Source organism: Drosophila guanche, unplaced genomic scaffold, assembly GCF_900245975.1.
Source record: "Drosophila guanche unplaced genomic scaffold, DGUA_6, whole genome shotgun sequence".
NCBI lineage: Eukaryota > Metazoa > Arthropoda > Insecta > Diptera > Drosophilidae > Drosophila > Drosophila guanche.
In genome coordinates, this window is record NW_022995753.1 from 3,576,187 (window position 1) to 3,596,717 (window position 20,531).

Below are 20,531 nucleotides of genomic sequence, written 5' to 3' on the forward strand. Positions count from 1 at the left end.
TCCAATGCCCGAGGGGCGCTGTGGGACTGTTCTCTAGTAACTGTAAAAAAAGTTGTGGCTCAGTGTGCGTGTGTGTGTGTGTGTTTGTGTGTGTGTGTGTGTGTGCGTGCTTATTGAAGTGCATTGGAAAACGCACGCTGGAACACACAGATCTAGCTGGCTGCTGCAGCCAGTGTGCCGCTTCCAGTGCCCAGTTTCCAGTGTCCAGTTCCAGTTCCAGTTTTAGTTTCAGTTCCAGCTGCGATCTGTCTGCCTGCATCCACTCTGGCTGGAACGCTTCAGAGCACCGTCTCCATCTCGGCGATTTCCGTCTTGTACGACCTTGGGGATCCGTAAACAAAGTTAGTCGGGAATTTCGGGAATAGGAGGGGCTCGTTCGATAATGGACAATGGATGCGGTAATACAAAGCATGCAAGCTAAATATGTAGAAAAGTAGCTAAAATGGTGCTCTAAACAGGTCTCGTGGCGGGTTGCTGGGCGGTGCAGGACATGCGTTCCGGCACAGGCAGGACATGCTTATTAGTCTGCCAACCAATGCAATGCAACAACAGAATTAAAAGAAATGTGACAAATGGTAATCAGACGCTCATTGTTATGGCCGTTGTTATCCTGTCCCCACAGTTCGACAAACAATGGACGAGAAATGTGTGTCAAGGCAGTCTCTCGCTCTCTCCCTCTCTCCCTCTCTCCCTCTCTGTCAGGCGGGAAAAGGGAATTACGATGGGGTTGGTTGGCTGCACACACATATGTACAGTGGGGGGTGGGTGTGCAGCACAGTGGATGCCCAGGATGTGCCCTAAGCATCATCAATCAATCAGGGTCCAACTGGGCGGTGGAGCACTCAAGGGTTCGCATGTAAATAAATTAGTGCCAGAAAGTAAATGCGAAAAGCGAATCATCAAAATGGGTGGCGGCGCCTGGGATGGGCGGGTGACACGATCAGATCCAAAAAAGAAAAGGAAAAGGAAACAGAAAAGGGAAACACATGTTGCCTGATAATCATCCACTTGGGATGACTCCCTCCCTGCCCCCAATAACATAACTTTTTGGGGTTGAACTTTTTCAAGTGTTTTCCATGTTTTTCACCAACGAGCGATGAAACGAACGACCACGGACCGGAGACAAGATGAAATGAGATGAATTGAATGGAAAACTTGTGGCCCGCAACCGTGCTCGTTCCTCGTATTTTGTTTTAAAATTTGGGGCGAATTTTCTCTCGCTTTTTCGCGCCAACTTAATTTGCACAATTCGCTGGAAAGTGGGCTGGCTGTTTGGGTAGCCCAACCCGTGGAGGAGCTGCAACATAAAAGCCAAAAGCCAAAAGTCAAGAGGCAACAGTCAACTCGGGTAACCTCAGCTGAAAAACAGATTCCATTTCTTGTAATGATGCGCCGGCATGAGGTACACACAACAACAACAGCCAGAGCCAGAGGCAGAGGCAAAGAATGGGGCCTGAGAGAGTTCTCCTGTGCGAATTGGTCACATCTGGAATGGGATAACAATGGCACACGCTCCGGCATCGATGCTTTGTTTGGACAACAACAAAAGCCGACATAAATAACTTTCCATTCCATTCGCAGCGGTGGATAAATCTTTGGCACGCCATAACGCACACACACACACAAAGGCAAGGGGGAGCAGGAGGCATGAGGAGGGTGCGAGGCCAGCTCCTGCCGCAACCGCAGTGCATGTGCCACCCACTCGCACTCGCACTCGCACTCTGCCTCTGCCATTCGCATCTTAACCAGACAGAGACAAACACGTACGCATAAAGACTCGGACTTGGACAGTTGGTTAGCAAAGCTCCAGGACTGTTTACATGCCTGTAATTAATGAAAATGTCGAGCCATGCGGATGCTAAACATGCGTGTACCACATGACAATGCAATCCAGAGCAGAGCCAACTGACACAAACCAGAAGGGGGGAACCAGAATGAAGTCTCTCTCTCTGTCTGTACCGGATGGGACAGGGCGTGGCTGTATGATCTTGGCAGCTGCTTGGCAGTCCTTCGGACTTTTGAAATGTGTACTGTGACAGCAAGGCTGTGGCTTTCATCTCATTCATTCAATCCATAAAACTCTGTACCCAACATCGCAGTGCATGGCGCTGCATTTCCGGCAAGCGGGATTTGAGTCATTTTGAGACCTTTAGCCCTTGGTGCTTGCTGTTTATAATTAAGTTTATTTTCATGCGAAGATTCACCTTGTTTAATGGATGTGGCCAGCATCCAAAATGGCTAATTGCCTTGTGTGTTGTCTGTTGTTGCCAGGCAAATGCCATAGATAGTGCCAGTAACTAAATAATCAACAATGTGTGGTCGAGGATAAAGCTGCTGATGGCCAATGCCCCTGATGCCCCTGCTGCCCCTGTGGCTGCCTTGGGCTGCGACCCATAGACACTCTAATTCCATTCCAAGGAACTGCTCAGGATGAACCGACTGAGCCGGTGTATACAAGGGGAGAGGGTACTTGGAGGGGGCAAAAGTAATATTCACACTGCGAATGTCGGGTATGTCACGGGGAGTACTCTTATGTGCTTTGTGGCTGGCACTGGCACTGGCACTGGGACTGGGACTGGGCCATGAATGGACGAGTAAATGATTGACTCAATGCCTGACTGACTGAGTGCCACAAAATGTATACAGACACTGGCACTGGCCACTGGCCTTCCCCCTTGGCCACTTGCCACTGATGGGCTGCTGATTCTGATGTAGATGGAAATGTTGATGCAAATGCAGGCACAGGCACAGGCACAGGCACAAGCACAGGCACCGGACCTTCACTGATCTGTTAATTGATGGTGGCAACGTGCTTTCAGGGTGGGCTGGAGCACTATGGAAGGGTCGTAAAACGTTTCCACATCCGATTATGCCGCACCTACTACGAAAACCTCAGCCGCAGCCGCAGCCGCAGCCACAGCCACAGCCGCACACTCAACCCCATTGTAAATGATATGCAAATGGAAGGACCCACACAAACACACATTTATATTTAGAAATGGAGAGTGAGAGAGTGTGTGAAATGAATGACAACAGGAACTGTCGGGAAATTGTGCTCCCCAACTAAAGACTAAAACCAGGCAGGGACGCCACTTCGCCGCACCTTCCCGGCTCTCTGTCTGTGTGTGTGTGTGTGTGCACGCCTGTTGGTCGACATCGAATCAGGAACCGAGATAAAGTAATTTAATAAAGTCATTTCCATATATTTATATTAGAAGCAGCAGCCCAAAGCGAAAGCTAAAGCTAAAGCGAACTGAGGTTTTGTCGGCTGCTTGGGGTGTCTGTGCAGCAGCTGCCCGACATCATTAGCGTGGCCAGTAGCCAGTAGCCAGTAGCCAGACCCGGACTGTACGGGACAGGAATGTTATCTTAAGCAATTGCTTAATTTAATTACGACAGCGAGCAGGAAGGAGGTGGTTGGTGGACTGTGCTGATGCGTGCAGGATGGGGATTGTGGATTGGGGATTGAGGCGTGTGTATTAAGGGGATTCATGCACATAGAAAACTTACCACCTGTATAGATCTTGAGCGCTGGCAGCCAGACTGAGATTGCCCAGCAATGGCGGTCGCTCCTTGAGATGATGATGGTTCAGCAGATCCGAAGAGGAGGCCAGCCTACAAAAGACAGCGGGACAGAGACAGAAAGATTTAAGGACTGCTGATCGCTGCTGACTGTAGCCCAGCAGAGACCCACCTCAGTTGCGGCGCCTTGATGCCGTGCTTATCCATGACCTTCTCCAGCTGTCGGACACGCAGCCGTGACATGTCCAGCTCGTGCTTGACCTTCCACAGGTGCGTGTCGCAAATGGGATCGTTGCAGCGATGCTTCTTGAGGATTTCGGTGGCCTCAAAGACGGCGCCCCGAAAGGTGAGCGACTTGCCCATCGAGAGCGAGATGAGGGCACAGCAGTGGCCACCATCCTTCTTGGCCAGCCGCGTACGTATGTACTTGAAGTAGACATGCTCGAGCAGGAGCAGCAGGGCGGCCAGCAGTATGCCAGCCATCAGCAGCAGAAAGGCGGACAAGAACTGCTCGAGGGCCAGCGGATCCGAGGATTTGTGCTCCTGTTTGCCAGGTCGACACGTGCCCGTCATCCAGTAGCGCCTCAGTCGCTCCAGATCCCCATTGGCACGGAACTCCAGCAGTCGCTTGTTGAACATTTGCACGTACTTCGAATTGCGACTAAAGGCCAGGCCATATCCTGCACAAATAAAAGAATTATAAGGAAACATTCTGGAGAGGCCATGCCCTTGCGTTGCCTACCCGTCATGGCATACCAACTGCCGACTGTCATTAGGCGGCAGTCCTCATCCTGTGCCACCAGATAGTCCAGCACTGTGCCGTCATAGATGAACGAGTCCAGATTGCCATTGAGCACAGCAGCCACACCATCGGCCACGCTCGTTTTGTTGTAGCTAAGAGACAAAAATGCAAATCAGAGGCTGAACTCTGGACTCTGGCGCACACTCACTTCTTCATGTAGAGGTGCATATTGCCAAAGTACTTGTGTATGGTTGAGTCCGTGTGACTGTAGGGGATCGTGCCGAACTTGAACGAAGGCTTGTGCGACGTCGGGTGCACCAGGCGGCTGTCATTGAGGCCGCTGAACTCGTGAAACTCTTCCCTAGAGCGCCAAAAAGCAATGTCAAATCGGTCCACGCGATCGTTGCATCAATGTGTCTCACCTGGTTATCATGAAGGCTGCAAGGTTGGCAGTGTATATGGCAAGAAAGACGACGGCAAAGAGCGCCCAGACGTTGGTCATGAAGCGTGAGGTGAAACCGCGCGGTGAGTCCACATGGACAGCCGCTTGAAAGAGTACGGCCCACACGAGCCAATAGGTGCGGAACAGGGAGAAGCGATAGGGTGTGACGTTTGTGTTTTGCAGATACAGCTTCATGTCATAGCCGCTGGGCGAGAGCCATTCGAAGAGGAAGATCATGAAGGTGGCTGCCTGGATGGCCACGATACCCACCTGAACAGGCGCAAGCGAGAGTCGATAGCGGCGATAGGGGGAGGAAAGAATAAGAAACAAGACTTACCGGACTGTGGCAGAGAGAGAGAGAGGGAGAGATCTGAACTTACCAGCATCCAGGAGGCTGTGTCGAAGGGCTCCAGGAAGGCTGTGGGCGAGATAATGCCTGTGCGTTTGGCCACCACAATGGCAATGCCCGTCTCCATGAATGGCTCACTGAAATCAACGACAGCCTCGCGCTCCGTGTTGATCATGAGGGAGGTGAGCACCATGTCCGTCTTGCGGTTAACCAGATCGGCAATCAGACCGTTCCATTTACCATTCTCAAGTGTACCCCATTTACCATCTTCGACCCGCACCAGCTCGTAGGTGAAGCCGAGCTCTTCGGCAAACTTCTCAAGCAGATCGATGCAGAAGCCGCTGCAGCATTGGTAAAAGGACTCGTTGCGGTGTGCCTGGCCCACATCGATATCGGCGGCCATCTCGTGGTCAGCCGCCACACGGCACAGCACACCGCGGTCCATCAGGCACTTGCCACTCACTGGATCCGCGGGCGACAGATTGATATAGGGTGCCTCTTCGAGGAATGTTATCTTTAAATGGAACTTCTCGGGCACACCCTGCGGCGGTGCGTGCGAGTTACCCGGCCACGCGATATCGCGTATATCCAACTTCTGTGTCTCCCACGATTTCCACACTCCAATCTGTGCCCGAGTCGTAGAGTCCAGAGTAGAGTCGAGAGTGGTGTGCAAAGCGGTGCAAAATATGGATCGGGTGGTAAGCGGGTTATCAGTTGGCGTTCCGGGAAAACGGTTGTGGAGTGGAGATCAAGGAGAGTGGGGAGTGGGGAGTGGGGAGTCAAAAGAGCGGGGTGTAAGTGAAAAGTGATAAGCAAAAAGCATGCGTCACAGCACCACTTACCTCTTCCCAGACGAGATTCTTATTGTTGGCACTGGGCCGCAGATTCATGATCTTCAGCTCGGCGGACTTCAAGTCCCCATCCGCCGTGAACTCAATATTTGGCTTATTCAGATCCCCCTCAATGGAGACGTTACGCAAGTACTTGAAGAAGCTACGAAAGATAACGATTGCATTAAATCTCATGAAATACGGAACCCAATAAGTAACGCAACCAGACACACAGATGGGCATTGCTGGTGGAGCTGTTCAACTTGGAGAACATTCATAATGATTAGGGAAGAATTTATAAAGAATAAGTAAGAATCAAAGAGATAAATAACCGAATGAAATGATGCTTAGAGACAGTTCTAACATTTTTAAATTATTCACAATAAATAAGCTTAATTATGATTAGAATTGCGCCAAGAGTTAGGATGGCACGAAGAAGGATCCTTGCGAGGAGTCTAAGAATTTGACATTTTGTAATTATATCTACATATATGTAGAATACATATGTTTGGTAAAATGTAAAGTGTTGTTTTGGGCAAATAAAATGGGATTGATTCACTTGAAAATTCGCAAGTTCCTGGTTTCCAGTTTAAAAAATAAATTTTAAGGAAATATGAACTAAATTAACTATTAACTAAACAATTAAATAAATGTAATTTTAAGACTTTAACGGCTTTGAATGGAATTTGAAATGAAACAAGAATGGAACTTACATTTCACCATTGTCCCAGCGGCCGCGTCCCTCGTCCTCACAGGACAGCGACTGGGTGGTTAGGCGGCGATCCCGATTGGCCGGATCTGTGAGATATGCCTCCACGCCATAGCTGTAGATCTTGATGGCGTTGGAGATCTCGTTCATGAGTGCGCCGCTGGAGGTGTCAAAGTGGACGCCGAGCATGCCAACGGGGAACTGGGAGTGGGCATCCTTCTTCTCGATCACGGACTGGCTGACAACCCACACGTAGTTCTCGCCGGTGAGTTTCATTTCCTCGGCGGCGCGCAAAATGGTAATGGCCTCCGTTTGTGTGGCATAGAGGAGCATAACGCGCGCCTCGCTGTTCACCAGCTCCATGAGATCGCTGGTCCGTGTGACCACAATCGAGTTGAGGATCGTGAACTTAAAGTGCTCCTGCATCTCGGCGACGCGCTCCCGCACCGCCTGCACGAAGTCATCGTGGCCGGCTATCTGTGAGGTGACCACCGAGAACTGATGCCACTTGTAGCGCTCCAGGATGCTGAGCATGGCCGCACTCTGATGCTCGATGCTCGGCGCCAGCTGCAGCTGCAGCGTCGACTGTGAGGCCCGACGCTCCAGCCCGGAATTATCCGCGTTCCATGAGATCACTGGTATGCCCAGGTAACCGGCCAACTGCAGAAAGTACTGCGCCGAGGCGGTGCTATGGCCAAACTGTTCGTTGTTCATCATATACAGAATGGCAGAGACATTCACGCGCAGAAACTCCTTGCACAGAGTGCTCAGGATAGCTGTGAATAGAGAGAGAGAGAGAGAATTAGAGGTGTTTTAGCCATTTGCATGCCGAGACCCCACAAAACGAGAGCCAGACCTCTGGGCATTCTATCACACTTCGGAGTGGAGTTTGGCCGCAGCGCCCCTCGTTTCGATTCCAATCTCAAGCGGAGTTCGTGCGTGTCTTGTGTACAGATGTGTGGCAATTAATTGCAGATTAGCCACCTGCTAGGTGGCACGAGGAGTCAGACCATTTTATTGGGTTACCCAAGAGTCGCTGTTGACTGATATGGGTTGGTGGGTTCCTTTCAGCGTGCGCAAAACCTGAAAGGCCGCAGCCACAGAGCGACGTCTCGCTAATTGACCTACTTAAAGGTGTTGTGTTGCGGCATGTGGCATGCGGCATGTACAGGCCTCTCCCTCTCTCTCTGTCTCTCTCTCTCGTCAGTGGTGCTTCGGCCTCGTTTCGCTAAGCATTTTTGAGAGTTTCCTCGAGGGAGATGCCACACACCACACACCACAGCAGCTCCGCAATGTCGCGTGGTAATTAATTCACATGCAATCTCAATTGAAAAGAAGCAGCCAGCAGGGCTAAAGGCGGTGGACAGGAGGGGATCGATTACATTGTTCAGCCATGACCAGAGACAATTTCGGAGCGAAGTTTGTGGCCCCGTTTAGAAGTTTTGGCTCCGAGACACTCGAAGACAAGACATTGGGGCAAGTTCTTGAGAACGTCAACCCCCCTTCGATGACATCATCTAAAGTTGTGCTACCTCTCCGCCGCTCTCCTGGCATGGTGTGGGCTAAGGGGAGACTGTCAGTCGTCTGTCAATGCTTTGGCAGAATGTGAAATCTCATCAAAAAGTTTAATTAACTTTTTCATCACTTTACTTCTGCTCTCTGCCTTCCAGATTCCTCTGCTGGATGGCGGAGAGAGAGAGAGAGAGAGAGTGAGGCATCTGCTAATTTTCTAGCCCGCTACCCTGCCAGCAATGGACCCTGCAGTGGCCACCATCCATGCATTCAATTACCATTTCCACACTGGACCGAACACTGAAGTACGGGCACGGGCACGGGCACGGGCACGGGACAGATGGATATATCTGTGTCCGATGGTTACTGGTGCCAACACAGAGAGATGGATAGATGGAAATATACACTGATGGGATGGAATGAATAGATGGATGGATGGATAGGCTCATTCCCATGTCCCTAGCATATCTAACCGCCGTCGGGAATGATGGATAGATGGATGGCTGGCTGATTTGTTGGGTGGCAACTGCGAGGGCGGGGGGACCTACTGTGGACCTTTGTTCGCATTTAATCGACAATATAAATTCACTTAACAGAATTATGTCTTGGGCCGGATGCCAGCGAAAGTCGAAAATTTAATTTCCACACTTTGAAGCGAGCAATTTTGAGTGCGCCCCCCCCTCCCACGTTTGTCCATTAAGATTTTAATTTTGTGCATTAAACACCCTGTAAATTTCATTACCCAAGCAGAGAGCTTCCATCGTCTCTGGCTGTGGCTGTCCGTCTGTCTGTTTGTGTTTTGATTGTTGTGTAGCATACTTATTGGGGCAGAAGGAATCGGTCTGCGAACATAACGTAATGTAACGTAACGTAACGCAGCGTAAAGGGCAGCAGGAGCACAAGTCGGAGAAACGTTCCCACTTTGAACAGGCACACAACACCATTGCCTCCATTGCCTCCATTGGCTGCCACCCAATGTTACCCCAAGGACTCCTTCACTCCGGAAGTGGTTGTCCCAAGAAGTTGAAAATTGCGCTGCCACAAAGGAGATGTTGCCACGGTGGCAGCGGGGAGAGCAGCAGGCTTCCTTTTTGTAATGTGCAAATTGAATTTTGACACAGCGCTGCCTCAATTTGACTGCCGCAAGGAGCATGGCCCCAACCACCAGCCGCATCAGGACAGTGGGGCAGCAGGCACCAGGAACCAGGCAGCAGGCAGTACCGTGGGGCACGGGGTTATTATTGTTGTGGCAGCGCCCAGCCAAGAGCAGGAGTCAGCTGACAGCTGTCAGCTGTGACTTGGCTTTAGCTTTGAGTCTCTTCGCATTCGTCCTCGCTTGACGTCGTCCCTGACAGCATCAGAGGCGTTGGCAGTGTGGCAGAGTGGCAGAGTGGGTGTGTGGCTGTGTGGCTGTGTGTGCACTGGCAAGTCTGTCAACTTATTATAACATCCATTAATTTCATTTAAGCATCATTCAATTGCCTTCATTTTTATCGCAAGTTATTACGAGTTGCTCCAACAATGCAAGTGATGGAGTGCAAAAGAGAATCCAGCGATGGATTAAGCACATGGAACAGATGCAGCGGGGTGTTGTGTGTGTGTGTGTGTGTGTGTGTGTGTGTGTGTGTGTGTGTGTGTGCGTGTGTGTGGCCCTGCCCCTTTGCCCCTTTTGCACTCTGCCACTGTGTGCCTTCTTGGTGAAACTTTTTACATTACGTTCGACGCAGACAAGTGGAAATAGCGCCGACAGGCATGGAGACACCTCTACCCCGCTCTTGGCTTACTGCCTGACTGCCTTTGGTGCTGCTTTTCCCCTTCATAAATCTTTCAGGGGCTCTCTTTTGTGCCCTCGAAAGTGTATCTAATGCACACACGACTTCTTCTCTGAGGAGAACTCACTGCTCACTCCTCCCTCCTCCACAGCATGGCCATATCTTGTCACATTCGCGCGAACGCATGGAACGTGAGTTGCCCATAGTTTTGGCCCCAAAGTGGCATAAAGCACAATTAGGATACGGATTGCTCTCTATCTCTGCCCTGCCCTGCCCTGCCCTGCCCTATTGCTCTCAGTGTTGGATTCGATAAAGCAAAAAATACGCTCGGATTCGATACGATTCGATTCGGTAATGCGGGACGCCGGACCGGATCAATGGGAAAAGGGCGCGGTGCGTGTCTCTAACTGGGAGTGAGAATGTGGTTTCGAGGCTGGGGGCTGTGTGCTGTGTGCTGTGTGCTGTACCCGCATCACCATCGATGCCAAAAGTTGGCCCGCCAAACCGAGAGACTTTCACATCTCGTGCACACAATTAAACATTTTGCAATGATAATTCCGGCTGGCTAAACAGGGCTAGAGGGGAGCAGCCAGGGTAGACATGAAAGAGTTGGCACACTTCCTGTTCCTAGGAACTTTGCAAATAAATTTGATTTAAATACGAAAAATAAGGAAAACAAAATTGCTGTGCTGTATATTACTTTTTTTTTGTAACTTTTGTACCGCGTGAAGTTCATTAAAAATGTATGCGAAAAACATGGATCCTAAATGTTAAGCAGGTCAACATTTAACAGAGTTTACCACTGTTAGTTTAACATCAGCCGCTGAACAGAGCTGTGCGCTGTTGGCATGATAATGATTTGTTTGCATTTAACAGAGTTTACCGCTGTTAGTTTAACTCCAGCCGCTTAACAGAGCTGTGCGCTGTTGGCTTGAAAATGATTTGTTTGCATTTAACAGAGTTTACCACTGTTAGTTTAACATCAGCCGCTTAACAGAGCTGTGCGCTGTTGGCTTAAAAACGATTTGTTTGCATTTAACAGAGTTTACCGCAGTTAGTTTAACTCCAGCCGCTGAACAGAGCTGTGCGCTGTTGGCATGAAAATGATTTGCTTGCATTTAACAGAGTTTACCGCTGTTAGTTTAACTCCAGCCGCTTAACAGAGCTGTGCGCTGTTGGCTTAAAAATGATTTGTTTGCATTGAACAGAGTTTACCGCTGTTAGTTTAACTCCAGCCGCTTAACAGAGCTGTGCGCGGTTGGCTTGAAAATGATTTGTTGCTGGAGGAAGAGGTCCTTCTATTTTTGGTAATATTCCTCTATTCGAAAATCTTCAACTCTGTGCGAAATTCCATCAAAAATATTCACTACTATTTCGAGATTGTTGTCTGCTGCGAAATGTTGCCTGTAACGAAATTCCCTACTTTCTGGCATTATAAATTCCTGCCTCTGAGCTGAGCTGAGCTTTGGTGTGTGTCTGTGTGTGTGTGTGTGTGTGTGTGTGTGTGTCCCTTGCGTGGGGGTAGCTTAGGGACACACACACACACGCAAGCACAAACAGAGCTGACATGGGCGTGGCATGCCAATAAAAAGAAAATACCATGTATAGAAGAGAAGAAAAAGCAACAGAAACAAAACTAAAACTAAACTTGTGGCTGGCTGGCTGGCGGACAGAGGGAACTTGGCGCATATTTTATAACTGACGTCACACAAGCCATACACACAGACGAGATGGAGCACCAAAAATCCGCATGACGACAATGACAAGAGCAAAACAGACTGAGAGAGAGGGAATGATAGAGAGTGAGAGGCGGGGTGGAGGAGCTGCAAATGACAGTAGAAGGAGTCGCTAGATGGACAGCGGTAGGGTGGGGCTGGGGTCTGGGGGCTGTAAATGAGGAGAGGAAAGGCAGGAGACAGCGATAAGGAAATGGCGACAGCGAGAAAGGTCCCATCCTGCAATCCACCACACCCGAAAAGCATCTTATCGAATATCAAAGTGTTGCCAGATGATTTTTCGCTTTTCATGGCGCTTGTCAGATGAGTTTTACACGTGAAATATTTAACAGGCAGACAGCAGATGGGGTGGGGGGCAGGCATGTGTGTGTGTGTGTGTGTGTGTGGCATGCACTTAGGGATAGGGCGGGGAACTATGCTGAGTCACAGCTTAGACTTAGAGAGATGCTTCTGCCCGAACGCTTCAGCTAGGAGATGCTCGCGAAAAGGAAGATGCCTGCCTGCTGGCTGATGCCTTTCTATCCTTATGGCTTTGCGTCGTCTATCTATCCTCTATCCTTCCCCGTCTTGCTGTCCTCGCTGGCGTTGTCAAAATTCCGCTGTTGTTGTTAGCATCGAATTAAAACTGATTCATTTAAGCTGTGAAGCAGCCGCTCCTAGATCCTGGCAGCTCTCTCGCGCGCACGTCACGTCACGGCGTCTCCTGTCAGGAGTTTACTCCGTACAGCTGCCGACAAGCTGCTGGGGCGTGGCTGGGCAACTTTTTGGTACAACAATGGTGCGTAAAAGTAGTTCCGGCTTCAATCTCAGCCTCGCCCTACTTCCTCGGGTTACAGCGTGCGACTCGAGCCGAAGACAACCTGAGAGCCTTGAGCTGGGAGTTGGAGCTGCAACGAGTACAGCTACAGCTACAGCTACAGCTACAGATGGAGCTGCAGACCGCAACCACTTGGTGCCAGTCGTGGTCTCAGTTCAATTCAGTTTTGGTTCCATCATTAGCATTTGAGTGTTAATAATCGAGCAGTTCAGTGTGTCCAATGCTGTGCAGCTCCTTGAGATGAGAGTCACCAGACCAGAGAGCCGAGATTCAACGTCACACCAGCTGCTGCTGGCTGTCACCGCAAGAGCTGTTCTGTCCTGTTCTGTCCCGTACTGCCCCATGTATGCGATGTCAACAGACTTAAGCGCAGTTCATGGCACGTAACCCGAAACCGAAACCGAACCCACACACACACCCCCAGGGAGAGGGGCGCACAGTCCTGGGCTCCAGCGTCTGTCCGGCGGATCAACCGCAGTGCTCCGCCCGAGGCCAGCCTCTCTGCCACTTTGCCTTTGTGTGTGTAAACCAAAAGCAGTCCAAGTTTAGAGGAGTCTTGGAAGGAGAAGGAAAAGGAGCAGCAGCAGCAGACTCGGCCCGAGGGTCAGTGTTGACCTGCCAGTGACTGGGGCTCCTTCATCTTTTTGGGGCGCCAATTAGTTGGACTGGGAACCCCACCCATTGTCCTGCTTGACTTCGCTTGGTCCCGTCTTGGCCGTAGGCCATTCGTTTTCATTCCCCGCTCCAGTGCAGCAGCCACCCAAAGCTAACCATTTGTTTGGTGGCTTGCTTGGGGGCTGCGATGTGGAACAGGATACAATGTGAATGGATTGCCCTTGGCACTCACCGCACACGCATGTCGGGAGGGTAGGGGAGAGGAGCAGCGGCTGGATGCTAGAATCAATATACGGCCATCGCAGCTGTGTCCGAAATATTTGCACGTTTGCCAAAAAATAAGGCCAGGCCAGCCCCAATCCCTTGGGCTCCCACCAGCGATCCTCCCTCCCAGGCACCCACCTGTAACGAGATGAACACTCATCGAGGACCATCGATTCAGCATTCCATATTCATTCGCCTCAGCACTCACTCGTATCTGGGATGCATTTTAATGGCATTAGAAGTGTCCAGCAGGGAGGGGCCGAGGGACATCCCATCCGGCACCCAGCGGCACTTGCCTCCAGGCAGGTGTGGAAATCACCTTCACTTAGCGACAGGAACATGCCTCAGCAGCTTGTTAATGGCTGGACACAATGAACTGAGGTCAGTGGAGAGAGAGAGAGAGAGAGAGAGAGGAGGCAGACAGCAGCGTGTAGACAAGGTGTAAACAAGGTTAACAGCATTGATGGCCAGATGCAGTCCTGCCGGAAGGTAATCGCGGATTCGATGGCTAATAATAACGAGCATTGGGTGGGGGCGGGCAGGCCAGCAGGCCAGCAGGCAGCAGCACATTTTCCCCTCTCTGGTCTGCTCTTCCTGCCGGAGCACATTCAATGGCGAAAGAGATGGCCCCACACCCTCATCGAGGATGACAAGAAAAATGACTTACTGCGCGGCACCCTCCAGTTTTGCCGGACAATAGAGTGATGTATGATACTCGAGCATGTTGTGTTCCGTTTCGTTAGATTCCGGGCTGCAACCGGGCAGATTCTGGGGCAGATTCTGGGGCAGATTCCGGGCTTCCGCCAACTTAAAATGTCATTTGGCAAAGTGAAACCGGGGGGTTTGCACTGCTCGGGTTTCGCCAGGGTTTAGTTGGATCATTCAATCATGCCATTCATTGAGAGCACAAAATGCCATTAAGTGGAATGCCGAAAACTGCTGCCATTGATATCACTCATACGCCTCGTTGGCTCTACTGCACAAAAAGCCCGTCTCCACTTGAAGACCTTGCACTTTCCGCGTATCAAAGACAAAATATTCACAACAATAAGCAGCACCAATTAAAGTATATTCAATCGAATCGGAATACACTTGTGCATGGCAATTAGAAGGCGTGCCATTGGCCCAGAAGTGCATTCAATTCTTTGGACAAACAAAGCGAGGACATGGCTGAGCAGCTACGGAGAACGAAATGAAAGAACAGCTGAAACACGATGCTGCCAGAGACAATGGACGAGAGAAGCTTGCAGCCAAAAACATTTCAGTGCACAAAATGCTCCAATTATCCCATCAGTGATTTGGCTCTGGCTCGTTGCTCGTTGCTCGTTGCTCGCTGCTCCTGCTGTTGCTGTTGCTCAACCGATTGTTCTACAATTATTGCAAATTAGGCTGATGGACAGATTAGGTGGGGACAAGCGGTGCGGGGCTTAATGAAGCTTAAAGCAAGTGCCCCGGGGGAACTAACTGGCGTTAGCCTCAGCCACAACCAAATTGGCGAACGAACAGCTTTTAGGGGACTACAGACTACAGACTACAGATTAAAGATTACAGATGACGGGGATTACGAGTTGCGGTTTACAGATGGGATTCAATTCCGGATAGCAGGGGATATATTTGCACGATTCCGCGTGAAGGACTCCTCCACTTTCACTGTATTTAAACCATAACAAATCAAGCAAATGACGCAGCATTTAATTAACTTTCACCTATCAGAGCTCCCAAGCCCATTTTGTGTGTGTGTTTTGTTATCGAACGCTGGTCGGGTGTTGCTTTGGTTTGGCTTTTGTTGGCCACTCAATTGCCAATGCATTTTTGTACACCTTTTTGCATGCATTTTGTGGGCCCAGAATCGTCAATAAACTTTTTAGGAACTTTTCCACAGCTTCTCAGACTTTTAGCTTGTCAACTTCGCAGCTTGCCAGCCTCTCGGCAGGACTAGGACAGCGCCAAATCCCGATGGACTCATCTTCAACGCGTTCGCTCCTGGGACCACTTGGCTCTGTAAAGCAATTGTCCTTTATCTGGGGTCCTGTACTGCCACCCTGCTACACTCTTCTCAGCCTCATCGTTGTTGTGGCTGTTGTTGGCCGTTTTCCATCGCCGCAAATGAGCCAAACTCGATAATCAGGCCATCAAAGTTTATGGCCGAGCACTGAGAAAGGGCTGACACACACACACACACAAACACACACTGCCTCGTTCCATCTATCTGCTCATCCTGGGTAAGCGTTTGTTGTGTCTGGAGGTTAAAGTAATACAATTTCATATGAAATTACTTTGACACAAAATCATCAACTTGCAGGGCCAAGTCCCCGAATGTGTCTCCTGCTCTTCCTTCTAGAGAGAGAGAGAGAGAGAGAGAGATGAGGGCTGCCTCGAACAAGTGGAATGACAGCTTCAGCAACGGAATGGAATGGAGCGTTGAATCGAATTCAATTTCCATACGATTATTATAGAATTTTGCGGGCAGCAAAACTTTGGCCAGTATATCGTTGGGTACGGTGCGGTACGGATTCTATTTCGAATGGCAGGATGTACGAGGCGGCCCTCGATTCGCTTGATTCGTTGCCATGGAGGAGTTGTCCGAGCAGATGCAAGCAATCAAGCGGCAGCATTCAAGTATGGCAAAAGTTTTGCAGTCAAGAAGGGGGCTGCCAGTGGGAGAGTGTAAGTTTTTACTTGTGGATAGCAAGATATGGCAGGGACACACACGCACACATATAGACACGTAGGAGGCACAAATCAAGGCAAACATCCTCCACTCGACGCGCTTATTGTTCGACGGTTTTTGTGCGAGAAATAACCATCGAGCGAACATGGCTACGAGTGTCTATCCTTTACCCCCCTCTCTCTGTGTGTGAGAGCTATAGAAATCCATTATAAATTCCCAATAGACTAACACACACACACACACACACACACACACACAGATGGCTGGCCTAGGGAGTGGCAAAGGAGTGCCACTGCCACTGACTGTCTGTGGCAGCGTAGATGGGGCAATCAGCAGACACAGACTTTGTTTGTTATGTGTTGTAATTTGCGTACACAACCACACAGAGCTACAGGCTACACTCACACACAAATGGCAGAAGGTCCTGGCCCCCTCCCCCCGTACCATAATAAACATTAAAACAGCATTGAAAATTCGTTTGGGTTTTTGTTTGCTCTTCCCGCTCTCTGTCTCTGCCTCTGCCTCTGTCTCTGCCTCTGCCTCTGTCTCCGTCTCTGTGTGTGCTGTTTGCTTTATCAATTTATCCAACAAAATTGTGGAAATGCAACATAAAATTTCAATATGCTGGCGCTGCTCCTCCTCCTCCTCCTCCTGCACTCTGAAACTCGAGCATATATGTAGGAGCAGCTTGCACATGACTGACCCGGGTGCAATCAGTCTTCGCTCTGCCGCTTGCCAGGCATTTTCTAGTGCACCACTGCCGCTCCTCTTGGAAACGTTAAGTTTCCAGCTCCCCCACACAGCTTGATAACTCTGCATATTTTTGTGGCACATTGCGTATGGGCGGGATGGATCGTGGAGAGCGCCGAGTGGCAGTTGCATGTGGAGAATGCAATTTGTTGCCCAATGCAGGAATCACACTCGAATTTGAAGGGGCGCATGTGGATGGAGATGCCAGGGTTGTGCCCCCCTGGCAGTGCCGCCGTGGGCGTGGCTTTTGAAATGCAATTTTGCACTTGAAAACGGAATTCGGTATTCGAAGTTGATGCAATCAAATGGAGAGAGAGAGAGAGAGAGAGGGAGTAAGAGAGCGAGAGAGTGGGATTCAGTTCACTTCTCTGCATGGGCAATCCTGTTTGTTTTTTTGTTGTTCCTGTACAGATTTAGCAGCAGCAGCAGCAGCAGCAGCAGCAGCACTGGGCAGCCCTGGCCTGGTCCTGATAATTGGACTTTTCACGAAATCGAACGGGGAAATGGGAGAAAATTAAATGAATTTTCGCTTTGCTCTCATATTGCCCACCCCACCCTCTCGGTGCACTTGGCAACTCTGGCCCGGACATTTACTTAGGCGTCGATCCACCCACCCCACCCATAATCCGGTCATTCCTCTCGCATTAAACGCATTTTCATTCTCATTTTGATTTACTTTTTTTCTCTGGGCTGACAACTCTGTTGTGGGCAGCAGCAGCCCGGCAACCCTGGCAAGTTTTAATTGAAGTCTGGCCTGGACATTTATTTATGTCGCTCCCTCGCAACCTTCGCGCATTTTGCACATCTTTTCCTTTACTTTTTTGTCCCTTCCCTTCATTTTCTTTGTTTTTTCTTTTCCATTGTGTTGCCGTGTGGCAGTGGCAGTGGCAGGCCGCAGGGGGGGGGCCAAAGAGCGGTATTAAGCGCTTAAGTAGCTCAAAATTAACGGCCATTAAAAATCCCGCACGCAAATAAAACAAGAACAGGTCCGCCCAGGTGCTGGCTGTGACCAGCATGAGGGTTCGCATCCAATAAACACATTCCGAGGATTAAACGCAAACCCATGGCAGAGGGATCCTCTGCAAACCCATTTGACTCACCTGTCGGACTGGGCGTCAGGGACATCATGTCGAAGTGAATGTTCTTCTGCTCAAAGGAGTAGTCCTTGAGGAAGGTTAGCTTGGCGCCGCGCGTCTTTGTCAGTCCCGTGACGGCATTGTTGATGCTCCGCAGGTACTCCCGCTTACCGAAGTTCGTGTGCGGTGCAATGAGTCCGATGTTGAGCTGCTCCTTGTTGGCGGCCGCACCCTTGCTGAGGCTGTTGCCACCGTTGGCGAGGCGCAGGCCCTGCACCGATGGCAGCATAAGGCAGCTGCAGGCCACGACGAGCAGCAGCTGAAGCTGAAGCTGAAGCAGCGACGATGGGCTGCTCCATGGAGGGGTTCGTCTATTGCTATTGTGCTTCAGTTTGCTGTGACTGTTGCTGTTGCTGTTGCTGTTGCTGGCAGTGTGGTTGGTGTTTTTGCTGGTAATCTGATGATCCATGTGGCATGGATTGTTCCATTTGGATTTCAGCTTGACACGGCTCTGACGTGCATGCGCCACCGCGGGCGCCATTCGTTCAACCATTTGAGGTAGGACCTACGGCAACGACGATCCCTCCTGCCACTCGCTGTCGTTGGTCTGTCGTTGGGTGGGGGTTGGGGACTAAGGTGACTGAGGGGACTGAGGGGTACGCTCTAATTCATTTGGCATACGGCACGAGTATTCCCTTTTGAGTGGCCTTATCAATTACGTTGATTACTTGTGCATTGGCGGCGTGTGGCTTTTTGCATTCGCTGATGGATGGATGGTTTCGATTGGGATACAAAACAGTTTTGTAGTAGCTCCTGCTGCTGCTCCTCCCTGTTTCGAGTTATTGCTGCTGCTGCTGCTGCTGCTGCTGCTGCGCATTGCTGCTAATTTGAAACAGAAACAGTGACGCAAAGTTTGTTAATATGAACGTACACTCGGTTACACCTACAAACACACATTCAAAGAGCCATTCACACACACACACAAAGAAACAAACAAAAACCCAGGCAGCATCTGCAGCTACAACAACATTGGCAACACTCTTCGTTGACGTTGTGCGCCATTTCCATTTCCATTTCCACTTCCGCTTCCGCTACTAATTTGTTATGGCCGCTGGCACACTGAAGCCCTGAGTGTGGTTGCTGCCCCACACACACACACACAGGTGGCAGTTGTTCACATTATTCGCAGTGCTGCCTTTTGGCATACCCCCACCGCCCGGTCCACCTGGGTATAATGATGCTGCCCAGATGCAACTCCACTTGCAACTGATACTTGAATAGCTTTATGTTTAAGCTCAATGAAAGACTAAACAAATATTTGTAACTCTTTGCTGGCTATCGTTGGATCATGGCCGTGTCCCTTGCCTAGGGTAACTCTGCCATCGACTCCTTTCAACTGCCTTTTCGTGCTCTTGTTTCACTGGAATTCAATTTGAGCGCAGCTTGCCTGCTTTTGCACATAAATTAAATGCGACACTGGTCCGCATAATCGCAGCTCCACACACACCCAACACACACATTCCGCCTCCCTATTTCCCCTTTTTGCTGGGGAGTGGCTCTGCGGCAATTGCTCGTGAAATTTTCACTTTGAATTTTGAACGTTGCCAGCAGCGAGAAAGGCAAAAAAGCGAAACAGAAGCCGAGAAACCGAGAGACCGAGAAACCGAGAGACCGGAAACAGAAATCAGGAATCGGGAATCAGGAATCAGGCCTGGACTAAGGGTGTGGCCCACGCCCACCCCGCTCGACCCCTTGCGTCCCTCTGGCCATGCGCTACACACACCAACGCGCTGGGTTTGGCGCATCCATTATGATAGTCATCATCATTAATATCCGCACATATTGCGCGCGGTTTGCTGCCTCTTTGCTGGCTGCTGGCTGCTGGCTGCTTCCTGATTTCTGATTTCTGCCTTCATGGTAGTTTCCATGTTGCGATGTTTGGAACCTTGTTTGGAGGGGGGGGACCTGACTTTGCCCTGGCTTTGGGCGTGTCATCATCGACTACATGGGCGCTGGGAGTGGAATACAGAGCAGAGCAGAGTCCTGGAAGGGGGCAAGGGACAAGGGACTGGGCTCCTGCGTCAGCAAGTTGAGTTGTGCCTCTCGCTGCCTCTCGACTTCAGTTCATTTTCGTTTTTGGTTTGTGTTTTCTGGCAGGCAGCTCTTCCCTTTCTTTTTTGTGGAGTTAGTTGGGGGGGGGGGGCTTATAATTTGTCGGTTGTCTGCCTGTGGCCCCGCGGTGGCTGCTGCTGCTGCTGCTGCTGCTGCTCTCTGAGGACACCCCGTCCCGGGCCTGGCTTAAACTGTGTTTTGACACTTAACTGCCTGACTGTCAATAAGCAAGAAGCGCCCACCCTCTCGCTCCCTATCGCTGGAACAAAAGAGTGATTACTTTCTGCGGAGGGAGGATTGCTGGCTGACTCCTGTCGCGTCCTCAACATGCAATGGCCGCCAAAGACGCAGAAGGTCATGGGCTTCTAAGGCTCATCCAACTCTCATACACATAAATAAATGCTCATGTGTGTGTGTGTGTGTTTTTTTGGGGCGGGGTTGCTTGTGCTGATGGCCGTAAAATGCCTTCTTCCACTTCCACTTTTACTTTCTCTTTTCTCTCTCTGTGTGTGTGTGTGTGTGTGTTGTGTGTGTGTCTGTCTACATGTGTTTCGTACTTTTCGTACATGACGGCGGCAATAAATTGTATCTTATGAGCAAAAGAAAACCAAA

At 50.2% G+C, this 20,531-nt stretch overlaps 1 protein-coding gene across 2 annotated transcripts; it reads right to left on the reverse strand.

The window, feature by feature from the left end:
• Positions 1–189: 189 nt before the first annotated feature.
• On the reverse strand, positions 190–18,626 carry LOC117588528 (glutamate receptor ionotropic, NMDA 2B). 2 transcript variants are annotated; one of them, XM_034279887.1, is made up of 10 exons: positions 17,832–18,626; positions 6,599–7,370; positions 5,898–6,048; positions 5,087–5,680; positions 4,687–4,976; positions 4,473–4,625; positions 4,265–4,416; positions 3,695–4,202; positions 3,514–3,615; positions 190–321 (listed from the first exon to the last, which is right to left on the reverse strand). In XM_034279887.1, exons 1-10 carry the CDS (start codon positions 18,358–18,360, stop codon positions 279–281), a joined length of 3,294 nt encoding a protein of 1,097 aa, XP_034135778.1. In that variant the 5' UTR covers positions 18,361–18,626; the 3' UTR covers positions 190–278. The 2 variants fall into 2 exon arrangements, with proteins under 2 accessions (XP_034135778.1, XP_034135777.1); XM_034279886.1 differs by having other exon boundaries at positions 3,511–3,615.
• Between the last annotated feature and the right edge of the window lie 1,905 nt (positions 18,627–20,531).